We start from the raw sequence: 13162 nt of genomic DNA, 5'->3' as shown, positions 1-13162 counted from the left end.
AAAAGAGTCAACCAGACATTATGTGATTCCCAGTGGAAAAATACAGTGTCATCCAGAAAGCATCCTTACCCTGAAATTGAACCTAAACCTGATCAAACCTATAGATCCAACTACTATTTTACAGGACATTTGGAGGCAAGTGGAACACATGAAGCCCACACTGATATGCAGTGTGCAAAGCTCAAACTGTGGAAAACATAACCAGATAAATAATCCAGTTTCTCCAATAAACAACTTGCAAGAAAAGAAAAGAGATAAACAGCAAAACTTAAAGATGAAAAGAATCTTAAAGACATATCAACCAGTCACAAGCGTGGACTTCATTTGGATCCTGATTCAAACAAACTGTAAAATAAAATTATGACTTTATGAGATCACTATACTGTTAAATGCTAATAGGACACTAGTGATATTAAGAATTATTATTAGTTTTTTGGTGTGATATATTAAAACTGTATAAATATGTTTAAATTAAAATATATACATGTTTAAATTTTTTTGTATCTTTTTGAGATTCACCCTAAAGTATTGGCAGATTAAATTATATAATCTCTGGGATTTTCTCCAAAATAACATAGAAGGGGGAAGCAGATGGGCATACAGATGAAGCAAGACTGGCCATGAGTTCATAGTGGTTGAAACTGAGTGATGGATACATAGGGAATTCATTACACCATCCTTTCTACACTTAAATGTATTCAGAATTTACCATAATAAAAAGTTTAAATCGAATGGGGGTCATTTCATAGTTGTCATAAGGCATATGTCACCGTTAATGAACACCAAATCCTTGGGGAGCCAGATATCCAGGGGCCACAGAGCACTTGTGAATCCCCCACACCTGGCTGGGCAAGGTCAGGTCACTTACATGACTCAGTTGTTGGGCATTGATTTTGGCTTGGATAATCTGAGGGGTGTTGGTCACAGAGCTGTACTTCAACTTGTCGATGCTTTGCCTGTAGTTGACCTGGTTAAAAAAAAAAAAAGTGCAAGAAGATGTCACCTGTACTTTTCTCTAAGATTTGCTTAGTTCCCTACCCCTAAGCCCAGCAGAGCTGTGATTCTCCAACTACTACAAAAAGGATCAAACATTCCAGTTGGAATCTTTAAGTCCACAGATTAAAAACAAAACAAAACAGTATGTTAAAGAGTGAGTGACTTGAACAGGCAGCTCATAGTGGAGGTCAACGAAACTGCCAGTGAGCACAGGAAAAGGTGCTCATCCACATTATTATTATTATTATGAATCAGAGAAATGCATACTAAAACTGCAATGAGACACCCCTGCACATTCGCCTGAAGAGTGAAAATTTAAACTGCTGACTATACCAAGGGCTGGCAAGGATGTGGAGCTGTGGAAACTCTAACAACACAGCTGGCGGAAGTGCGGGTTGGCACAGCCACTTTGGGAACCAATATGGCGCTTTGGCACACACGGATACCCGAAGTCTCCACAGTTCTATTCCTAGGTGCGTTCCCAAAGAAAACACTTGCACGAGGTCACTTTATAATAATTCAAGCTGCCTATCTATACTTAATGTACTTTTCTATATATGTTTTAAACCTCAAAAGAAAAGAAGTTTTTTAAAAAGGGAAAGAAAAATGAGAGACAGCAAGTCCCACTGATGCCACAGGCATGTCTGAATGGGAGGCAAGGGCACATCAGTGGCTCTGCTTGAGGACAGTCTTAACATGTCTTCACCCTGTGCACCAGCCCCCGACTGGCCCTCACTTCCACATTGCCAGAGTTCGTAAGAAGGGCTTGAAGCTTGGCACTGTCCTGGAAGAAGAAGGGTGGGTGGGTGGGTTCAAAGACAAGGAGGGTAAGCCTCCAGCACCCACCAATGCATGGACTCCCCAGTTTTCCACTATTTTAAGATACTGGGGGCTCATGGATTTTCTCCTTTGAAAATACAATTTGCCCCTCAGAGACCCAAGGATTATTAGCCATTTGCCCAAGAGAAGATCATCTTATTTTCCTCCAAGCAGGCCTAGGATCCACTGTAGAGAGAATGGGAACGTGAGCAGAGAGGTAAGGGGATATATCTGAAGGTGTGGAGGCAGGTAATAAGGGGGATGGGGAGGGGGTGTATATGAGCTGAGGGAGAGCCCCAGAGACCCATACAGGTAGAAGGGGGGCTGGACTGCAGACGAGTGAAGAGAAAGAATGTGAATGGTGGATGGCAAACAGCCTCTTCCACAATTTAACCAAAGTTGGCCCTACATCCAGATAAAGGAGGAAAAACAACTCACCCCTAATCCTGACCTTTCCTTCTGCCTCCATGGTCCCCTGTCAATTCATTCATTTGTTCATTCATTCATTCCTTCAACAAGCAGAGGCAGAGCATCTACTCTGTGCAGAGTGAGCAAACTCAGACACAGGCCTGTCCACACAGATATCTCAGCGGGGTCCTTGCTCCTAGGACCCCAAAGTGACCCAGGCACTTGGGATACCTGAGCCCCCCTGCCTACAGGTTCCAGACTAGGCCCTTCCATCAGCTGTTCTCTGGCTTTGTTCACAGCTATCAGATCACTGAATGTCCACCTCCAGTCTTCATGCTTCTGTGTTATTGCCTGAAGCCCAGGACCCCCCACCCATACAATGGTATCCCATACAATGTGGCAGCTTCTTTAGGGTAAGAACATCACACTCCTTTGCTACATCTCCACTATCTACTGCCATCTCTGCCCAGACCTCCACCTACCACCTCTGGCCATGCCCCTCTGGCCACTGGCTCTGCCTGCCACAGGGGCTCATGCCTGTGGCCACCACTACACTATCCTACCATTTGCCAGCTATCTAGAGTCTATCTGCCATTCTATCTGCCAGCTGCTACATCTTATTGCTGCCTCTGTGGGTGACAGCCCAGCTCAGGGAGTCTTTGTAGCCCAAAGGTCACAAAGTCAGTGACAGCCAGACAGACTACTCGCTAGGTACAAATGAAGCACTAGTCTGGGCTCAGTGTTTGGCCTCATTGGTGGGGAAATAGTAAGGAGTGGCAGGGACTGTGGTCAAGGGCAGCATCTGCTACTCAACTCTAGGAGACCGTTCTGGTGAAACAATGTGAGGTCCAGAGTGATCGGATTTTCCACTTACTCCAAAGAAACCAGAAATCCATATTATTAAACCATCTCTTACAATTTTTAAATGCTGACAAACAGTTGAATATTTTTAAAACCCAGTGACCCATGTGAAATAGACCTAAGGGCCATTGTATCCTTCATCTTTTTCTTGTACTCACTCCATTCTTGCCTATCCCAGCATGGCCTAATAATAATCATCATGGCTTAAATACAGCACTTACTCTGTGTCTAGCACTATTTCAAGTGCTTCACACATCTTAATTCATTTAATCCAACCACCCTGTGGGTAGACACTCTGAGGCCCAGAGAACTGAGGTGATTTTCCCCAGGTCACCCAGCTAATGTCAGGATTCAAATTCTAGCACTCCACCTCCCAAGTGGCTCTCAACCTATACACTATATATCTGGTTTGCCAAAGCTAGTGTGCTTGGAACTATTACTTTCATTATACAGATGAACCAGGGGATCCCCCGTAGCCCGAGCTACCGCTGTTTAGACAGGGAAATATATTCTGGGTACAAACAAATGACTTATAAATTAATTCCTCGAACAGGATCTAGGAAAAATAGAGTGGTCCTGACACCGGACGCAGGGTGTTTTGTTGGATTCAGAGATAAAGAACAGCATCGCTTTGTGCTTTTTTTTCATGGTTCAATGAGAGAAGTGTTTGCACATTCTGAGTTGTGGATATGGTTGGTGTATATAGAAAAAGTAGGAAAGATAAAGTCATTTCAATGTCAACCATTAATGAGATTAGAGTACACTGGCTTCCTGATGCATCAACTGAGAGGGGAAATTACCATCTCATAATAGTCTATTAGAGTTCAGAATTAAGCATGATAAAATGTCATGAAAACTGTATTTTTTAAAAGGCATATTCTTTCCCAATAAGTTTGCATTAAATATGTTGCAGAGCATAATTACTCTCCTCTGCGGGACATAATTAACAGTTTCCATGATTAATCACATCCTTGCAATATCACAGATGTTTGGCCATTGCTTCAATCTACTTTCTGAAGGAACTCTTTGCTGAGGATGGAGTCTCATTTTAATGTTATTAGTGTTGAGAAAATCCATCTGAAGAGAATGCTCTCTAATTAAAGACCATGATTGTTTACTCAATTTCATAGCTATTTGACCACCTTTAGAGCTACCAGACAGAAAGACCAGAAATGCTCATGTAATGGATTCCCCAAACTTCCTGAATATTTAAGTCCCTACATCAGGGGTGGTTAACTCAAATTCACACAGGAGCCAGGAAGGGAAAGTAAAGGAGAAGAAGATAACACAGAGCAGCTGCCACTCAGTCCCAGCCAGTTGCTACCACACAGGAACTAGAGCTGCCGTTCCCAGAGTTTTAAGATTTTTCTAGAATAGGTGAAAATACGAATTTTTATATAAACTCCCCAAAGCTCCATATGTTGATCCAATTATGTTTTAAACACTATGCGGTCAAACTAAACACCTCTGCAACCTGGTCTTCCAGTTCAGAATTTCTCTCTGCTTCTAATTAATATCTTCTAATCTAGTCTGGTTTAATTCTTCTATCAGACTTGCCCAAGTAAGTAGGCTCTATTTCAGGTGCATAGTTTGATCCACAGCCTTACACAGACAAATGTAATAGCAACTCATGTTACAAGGGGAGTATAAAGTTGTAGGAATCTCTCTAGTTTGGATTGCCCTCTCAAGCATGACTGATGGAGTTTTAGAAAGGAAATAGCTTAAGTAGTCAAATGTAACCTTGGGTTTCATGAAGGTGAAATGAGTAAGTCAACCCAGCCCAACTTCTTGGGAAAAGAAGAAGCAAAGCTTAGGCTCTTTGTATTCCTTGATTTCCCATCCTTCATTTTACTACATATTTGAAAAGCTCATTTCATTCATTAAACTATCATCTGCCAAAGATTGTCCTTTGTTGTCCTGTAAACCACGTTAAACACTGAGGTGCCCAGAGGAACCCAATTTCACTCTCAGTCTGAGCAAAAGGGAGAGCAAGGTGAATTTACTGAGAGCAAAACCCAAGTCAGTGCTACTAGAGTCATGCTGATCCCAAAACAATGTGAAGGAAAGTTGCATTCAGTAAATGCATGTGGAATTACTTGTTAAATTACTGATTGGTTAGAGATAACCATCACTGACAAATAACTATGATATGAACTCAGTTCTAAACCACCTTAACTACTTTTTAAGAACACAGATGACTAATCTTTTTCTTCATGCTTTTCTGTATTTTCTAAATTTCCTGTAACAAACATATATAGTAAAAGTCTTATAATTAGGGATCCCTGGGTGGCGCAGCGGTTTGGCGCCTGCCTTTGGCCCAGGGCGTGATCCTGGAGACCCGGGATCGAATCCCATGTCGGGCTCCCGGTGCATGGAGCCTGCTTCTCCCTCTGCCTGTGTCTCTGCCTCTCTCTCTCTCTCTGTGTGACTATCTAAATAAATAAAAATTAAAAAAAAAAGTCTTATAATTAGAAAATAGTAAGTTTAATTAATTATACTTACTTCATTGGGACAAGGCAAACTATAAATAAAATCACCACTATAATAATCAAGAAATACATATACTTTCCCAAGTGCTCCTGAGAAAAAAAAATCAAGTCAATATTACCACTTCCTCTCAACTTACAGCCATTTTATTTTACTTCCTCTGGTCCCTCAACACGCTACATGCCAAAACTTTAAATAAAAAAAAGAAAGCTTATCACTGCTATAGAAGAATAACTTTAAATATGTACCAAACGGCAGATATATTCCACCAATTCCTAAAAGGAGAACTTGAACTGTAGGTTATTTTCAAGATAAAATCAGAGTTGTCCCCACCTGACATGGAAAATCTAAGTGTTTCCAAACATGCATGAATGAACTTCCTAGTGGAAGAGTTCCCCTTCTCAATCTCTTCCATGTGTTAGGAACTGTTGTTTCTGGTTTCTTTCCATCTTGCTACTTAAGAATCATTCCACAGGAAGAAGTGACAAGGAATAAAGCAGAAGGTGCAATTGGAATAGGACTTACATCTTTCAAGGGGACAAGTTTCATTGTTGTCTGGTAAGAGGGAGTAAGAGTGGCTGGGTAGTTGTAGTCCACAACATCGTGTTTATAATCAGCCTTGTAGGCAATCTAAAGCAGGGAGGAAAAAAAATAAGAAAAAAGAAATGAGTCCCCACTTTCTTTTGACCTTGTCTGAATGTCACAGGAAATTCTTAAAAAGTAACCAGAAATAAAATTAATTCAGTTTCATCACCTCCAAGGAAAATTATGTTCACACTTTGCTTTTAATTAATTTGAATTCATCTTAATTAATCCAAAATTAGTTAACTTCCATCTGTAGCACATTTATTTTATCTTTCTTATTAATTATGGAACCCCTTATAGTTTTTATTAAAAAAGAAGCACTGGCACATGGATAGATGATGAAAGAGTTTCTTGGCCAACCCCCAGAAAACAAATGAAAAGTCAAGAGTCTTCAGAGTATTTAAATTTTTTTCTAAAAGTCAAATTTGACATTCTCAAGCAGAGGTAATTTGACATTTGTATGTTTTACTAATGAAATATTTTTTTTTAAGTGCCCCTTACCGCCAAGATTTACCACTTGGCATTTGCAAACTTGTCAACTGAACTGACAAAGTCAAGGGAAGATTAATAGATTACACGCTATGGGATCTGAACTATTTTGTTACCCTACTACCTTGACCAGTACTTGTCTATAGGAGGAGGTCTTCAATGAACACTACGATTACATAAGTGAACGAACCAATCAACTCCAAATAAATCACAAACACTTTGGAAATTTGAAGAATTTCAAGTAAGAATTATGCTAATCCATTTCTCATTATTTCTCAGAAATGGAATATTTTTCTCATACTGGATCAGAGATAATATACCTAAGTACTCCTCAAGCCAGAGAAAGCTGAGATAAATAAATTGAAGCTTTTGAACATTTTCAAGGGTTCTACCCAGCTTTGGTTATATAGATTATGTTTAGAAGCTTTTATGGGTCAGTCTTTTTTTTTAATTAATTATTTATTTATTTATGATAGACATAGAGAGAGAGAGAGAGGCAGAGACACAGGCAGAGGGAGAAGCAGGCTCCATGCAGGGAGCCCGTCGTGGGACTCGATCTGGGGACTCCAGGATCCAAAGGCAGGCGCCAAACCGCTAAGCCACCCAGGGATCCCCTGGGTCAGTCTTAATGCCATAGAACACTGACTCTTAAAAAGGAAGGTTGAAAAGAATTGGCTGAATTCTTCATTTCACCTCCCTCCACCCCAACAGGTCCCCAGACCTATAGACCCTTCAGAATGGGACTCACATTGCTTGCCAAGCTTCCAACCTTCATAGCATGGAGAGTCCGTCTGTCCATACCAACTCCTTCATAGTGGCCTCTCATGTGGTTCTGGTAATTTTCTTTATATTTATTCTACATGGAAACACAAAACTTTCAATAAAAGCATTCTCTTCCCAACTTGCTGGAGATCAACTACTCATTTTAATGCATTAAATTGGAAATAGAAATGATGAAATAGAACCTATTTAAGTAGTCAGTGTATTGCTGAATACAAAATAAGACAAATATTTTTTTAAAAAAACAACTTTCAAGCAAGCTCAAGAAGTTGGAGTGAGACAAGCACATAAGCACATGACCAAACATAGGATCAGGTGAGTACAGACAGCACAAAACAGATCCAATTTTCTTTTTAATATTTTCATTTGTAAATATGCTAGAGTTTTCCCATGTGAAAACCTACCATAAGCATGGAACTCTCCAATGGACAAGACTGACCTTGCCAGCACTGGGTACAAAGCCCCATGCTATGGGCTAGTACAAATCTGCATGCTATTACTTCCGTTTCTAATTATTTGAAGAATACAGCCTGAGCTTTGCCAAGGTGATTTTTACACCACAAATTGGTGACTACTACTAAAACCATGTGAAACAATGATGTCATGTCCCAAATGCAGTTTACCAAATGAAGAGAAAACCAAAATAGGATGCCAAGAAGTCATAAATAGGAAAATATGGGTAGCTTCTAATGAAGCTGCATTAAAATCACGTGTCCTGGGAAGCCATTGAGTTTCTAGGCACTGAAAATATTTAACCAAATACTATTACCACGATTCTACTCAGTTCATCTTCACAAGTACTCCATGAGGAGGAAGAATTGATTATCATCCCTATTTTACACATGGACAGAGTGGCTCGGAGGACTTCAGCAACTTGCCCAAATTTGAACACTTGACTAATTATGGAGCCAGGTCTGTCAGTTCTAAGCTGGTGCTCTCAACCACTACATTTAGGCAAAATAAATTCCTCCCTGAATCTTACAAAGTCCCTCGTAGTCATAAATTCTACTATAATATGCAGCTAAGAAGAAACAAAATCACATAATCTAGTATAGGTCCTTGATGTTCTTAAGGAGACAGCCTCAGAACTTCTCTGAGATTTTCCAAATTAGCAAATGCCATCTGTTCATCTGTAAAACAAGGAAAGAACATCTGGATCCCCAGGTTATATGAGATCAGGCATTAACTAAGAAGCACACAGTCACATGGCGAGGGGAGGTTGCATGCTCAGCCAGGCTCCCTCACCAGCATTCACCAACCAGGAGCTGGATGCTGCTACACAAGAACACAAGAGGAGAGGTACTGCCATTAAGGAATCAAGGTCAAGTGCGTGGTGGGGAATGTAACAGAATGTAATACTACATGGACTACCCCTGCAGGCAATCTTGATCAAAATTCATAGGTATTTGTGCTCAGAAGCCATGCTTCTCTGAGACAGACAGATACATTCACATAGACTGTCTCTTAAGAGACCTAGAAATTTAGCTCATAAAAAAGTCCAAACAAATGCTCAGGTGTTAAAAACTCACATCACTGGTGAATTTTGAGATCTTGCTCACGTTCCTGAATTGAGGCGTCTCACAGTAGTTGATACTGTGACCTTTACTACTTTCCAGGTCCTTCTTATATTCCACCTTGGAAACCAAGACACCAGATGCACAATAGAACCAAGCCCAAAGCCACGCTTGAAAAATGTCACCAGGACTTTACATGGATATTTTTAGAAAACTTTCAACCCAACATTGAAAAATACCAGGCATAGGGTACCATAAGTTGACAGCATGTGTTCTCCTTTCAAATAATAAGTCAGTCATCCTTTTGGTTTGGAAAATTAAAGATATATTTCAAGAGAAAATATGGTAAGATTTCATATATCCCCAAAAAAGTGGCAAGATGGGTTTAAGAAATCAGGACAGGAGTTACTCTTGGGGCAAAGTATCTGGAAGATTGTGGAGGGTGTGTGTGAGTCACATTCTGTTTCTTGATCTGGGTGCTAGTTACATGGAGGTGTCCACTTGTGGTAATCCCTCGCAGTAGGCACATATGATGTATATACTTTTCCTTATGTACACTTCAATAAAATTTAACCAAAAAAGTTACTTTACGAAGGAGTATAATAAATGAGATTCCTCATAGATGCACAGAGTGTCTTCTACTTTCAAATGGGTTGGCTGGTCGAGCTCCCCTGGGTAGCTGGATATAAGATGTAAGGTTATAGTTATTGAATAGGCCCCAAGTCAGCCCAGGTAATTGGAGGAGGCAGCTAAAGCCTGAGTATCACAAATAGAGCATGACTGGTTTGTCCTACTAGATAAACATGAGCAAAACGAAATCGAAGTTCTCTTGTGACCTCTTAACAAAAAAAAAAAATGTTTTTTAAATACAATTTTTTATCCTATCATATAAAACATATGGTGGAAACATGCTTTTTAAAGTATGCAAGATGCATTATACTGCTCACAACCTGATAAGAAGTGAAAAAAGTATACCAAACTATAAATATAATTGAATTCTGATCTATAAATGTCTTTTTATTCATATACTTATTTATAGTATCTTCACCTAGAAAAAGGCCAACATGTTAAGTGTTTTTCCTGGGTGGGTAAAACTGTACTCTCAGAGATCTGGTTTCAATTCTATCCCTCAAAATCTCTCTGAGCCACAATAAGACACTGTACTTTTCTAGACTATGACAAAGTGAGGACCTAAAGACTGCCAAGGTCCCATCTAGATCTAATGTTCTATGAATCAAGAGCAAAGTTTAGCAACTACTTGACTCTGTTCTTGTAGTGTGAAAGCAGCCAGGGACCATATATAACCAAACATGAGGTGGCTGTATTCCAATAAAACTTTATTTACAAAATCAGGCTAGGAGTCGGATTTGGTACTCCGGTTGTGGTTTGCTGACCTCTGGCCTAGAGCATCAGAATAATTGGAACATTTGTTTAAAATGCAGATTCCAAGACCTAGGCAGCCATCTATTACTTCAAAATACATGAGTCTCCCACTGAGATGAGGACGATGTCCCTCCCGGTGATTCTGAGCAGCCCAGAGTTAGAGGACCACAAATTAAGGAATAGTTTAGGATGGAAGACTGACCTTCAGGAGTTAGGGAAGAAAAATACTTTAGAATACTTGAATGTCTGCTTCTGAATTGCAGATAACTTGTTCGATTATCTTTTAATATCCCTCATTCTTCCCCATTTTGCAAGAGGTTGTTAACTCAAATGCTTTTGGAGTCCAGAGAGGAAATGCCAGTGAAAAGCTGCTGTGAAATAAAAGGCTTGAGGGCATGATAAGGATTTGGGAGCTCGAGCCTGTTATTTCCTTGCCAGAGGAATTCAAAAAAATCTGAATCACCGAGTACACCAAACAAAACCCACCATCTGGCGGCCAGTCCAGCCTCTAAGGTAATGGGAATTCATATGAGACACAGAACTTCGGGGAAACCCAATGACAGTAATAGAGAATGAGGGAGGTTCCAGGTGGGAAACACTATCTGATCTGATTTCCACTCTGCAAGAATGACATACTGTTACACAGGTCGGCTAGGGCAGGATTCTGCAACAAAAAACCACTGCCTGAAACTTTTGAGAATTTGCAAAGAAACTTTTGAGCCCTTGGAGAAACTGTTTAATTTGTTTGATTCTAGGCTCTCTTGGGAGTGGCTTTTGACTGTGCATCAGTTCCAAGGGAACGGCTAGCCATGGGTAGCTTCTGCGGCATTCTACAGAATTTTTCACATTGGGGTTGCCCCACCCCGGTCCCCTCTATGTACGCACCTCGCTCACAAGCTTGTTCACGCTCTGGGCCCGCTTGAGAACCAAGTTGTCCTGGGCTGGGAGGGAGTGATAATGTGCAGGGCCTTTCATCTTATTGAAGTCCTGCCTGTATTTTATCTGAAAGAAGCACACAAAGAGGGCCCGGAGTTGTGGTTTTCATGCTCCGTGAGAGTAATTACCCCAAAATGACCCTCCATTTAACATCAACATTTACTTAAGAGAATTTTCTGAAGGAAAAAAAAAAATCACATTTTTTTTTTTCCTCCATGAAATCCATAAACCACTCAGTCCCTTTGGTATCAAAGTTTTACTGGCCCTTTTCATACTTTGTGTACTTTATCCTCTAATTTCTGCATGAAGAAACGTCTCAAAACAATCATTCCAAAAGGTGTAATTCCAAACCCAGTCTGCCCATGGTTTCAACATCTTTTCTCATCTAATCAGCTGAAGGGCAAAGTGAATATTTTACTTCCCTCTCGGGCCAACAAGAGTGCACTATCCTGGGTAAATGGGATGCTAACTGAACGGCATAGAGCAAAGGGGATGGGTAAAGGGGGTGTAAAACTCATGCGTGGCTTCTAACCATATATAGACCATGTGCAAGTTGGCATCTTAGATCTACACATGCACGTCACTCTACCGAGTTTAATTATAGTCTATCTTTCGAGGACTGCCAGCTGGCCAACATTCTGCAAATAAAATTTATCCTATCAACTGAGTTATACCAGGTTTGGTAATCACACGACTTGTTTTAACAGCTATCCCCCTAAAGTACTGGGTTTCTAGATGGCTTCTTTTGCGAAGACCCTCCTAACCCCAGCTTCTCTGGCTAGACCAGCATCTGCACTGCTTCAACTAACCTAAGGTGACTTCCACAGTTTGTTGGTGTCACTCTCCTTTGAAGCAGATAAATGTGACCAAACAGTTGAACAAAAGCAGTAGATGTCAGAAATTTGGAGAGAAATTGAGGGCTAACGTTTTACTCTGGCTCAGGTCTAAATAAATGGCTCTGTGTGCTAGTTTCAGTAAGTACAGAATTCAAAATCTCGTTTCCCCTCTGCTTCTGTGGCTCTGCAGGTCGCCCCAATGCAGTACTTACGTCACTAGCGAGTTCGTTGGCTTTCTTGGCATTCTGATAAGCTGGGGTGATCATGGCGGGGAAGCTGCCTTTTCCTCTGTGCTCCTGATATTCCTCCAAGTAACCCTGCTGGGCCAATAGAAAATTTCCATCAGTGAGGCTCCCCTCCCTGAATGAGTGGGGGATTTGGAAATGATCTCTCCTAGAACCTGATCCTATAGAGGCCCATCCATTGGACGTTCCAGGGATCACGCTGGGAGCAGAACTACATGGTGGCTAAGACGGTGGATTCTGGGGTCAGCTCTACTTACTGGTGCCTGGCACACAGCACTAAACAAATGGTAAGTATCATCATCATCATTTCCATGAGATAAATCCAGACATTCTACAAGTCTCCCAGATCTGTGGACTATAGAGTGCTCATTCCATGTCTGACACCAGGGTGGTCTCTGCCCTCCAGTAATCTCAAATGCTGCCTTTCTCAGGCCCATTGACAGATCTATGCAGAAAAAAACCATTCACATCCCAGATACTATTTTCCCAGTGATGTAGGCTATTTGCCAGGAAGAAGAGCATTATAATTATTTGAATTTTTGTATTTGGGGGAAATTCAAATTGCCCAAAGAGGCTCTAAATGGGACTAAATGTATATTTCAGACTATTATCATCTGAGCCTGTTTCTTCCACCTACTCCCACAAAAGAAAACCTTCTTTCTCGTGGAACTGTCATGATGTCACTAGCATAAACCTTTCCTGGCAGTGGGATATACTTCAAGACCTGTTCAGATGCTACCTTCTGTCTGGGAAACTCCTCCCTCATTCCCAAGTCCTGCCCCAGGCAGAATCAGCTGCTTCCTCATCTGTGTTCCCAACCAGT

General features: G+C 40.8%; 1 protein-coding gene across 8 annotated transcripts in view; it reads right to left on the bottom strand.

The window, feature by feature from the left end:
- LOC121479714 (nebulin related anchoring protein) overlaps nt 1-13162 on the bottom strand; it is a 69883-nt gene that overhangs the window by 43256 nt on the left and 13465 nt on the right. For 2 of the 8 annotated variants that reach the window (XM_041735473.1, XM_041735493.1), the window contains exons 10-15: nt 12307-12414; nt 11208-11324; nt 8955-9059; nt 7394-7501; nt 6097-6201; nt 869-967 (exon numbers count right to left, since the gene is read on the bottom strand). In XM_041735473.1, the coding sequence (XP_041591407.1) occupies nt 869-967; nt 6097-6201; nt 7394-7501; nt 8955-9059; nt 11208-11324; nt 12307-12414 (642 nt within the window). The remainder of the gene's footprint in view (nt 1-868; nt 968-6096; nt 6202-7393; nt 7502-8954; nt 9060-11207; nt 11325-12306; nt 12415-13162) is intronic. The other 6 variants (XM_041735483.1, XM_041735499.1, XM_041735516.1 and 3 more) reach the window with 5 other exon arrangements.

The sequence above is a fragment of the Vulpes lagopus genome, chromosome 2 (assembly GCF_018345385.1).
Source record: "Vulpes lagopus strain Blue_001 chromosome 2, ASM1834538v1, whole genome shotgun sequence".
Taxonomy (NCBI): domain Eukaryota; kingdom Metazoa; phylum Chordata; class Mammalia; order Carnivora; family Canidae; genus Vulpes; species Vulpes lagopus.
Note: the sequence above shows the minus strand (reverse complement) of the source record. Positions and strands in the feature narration are given on the sequence as shown.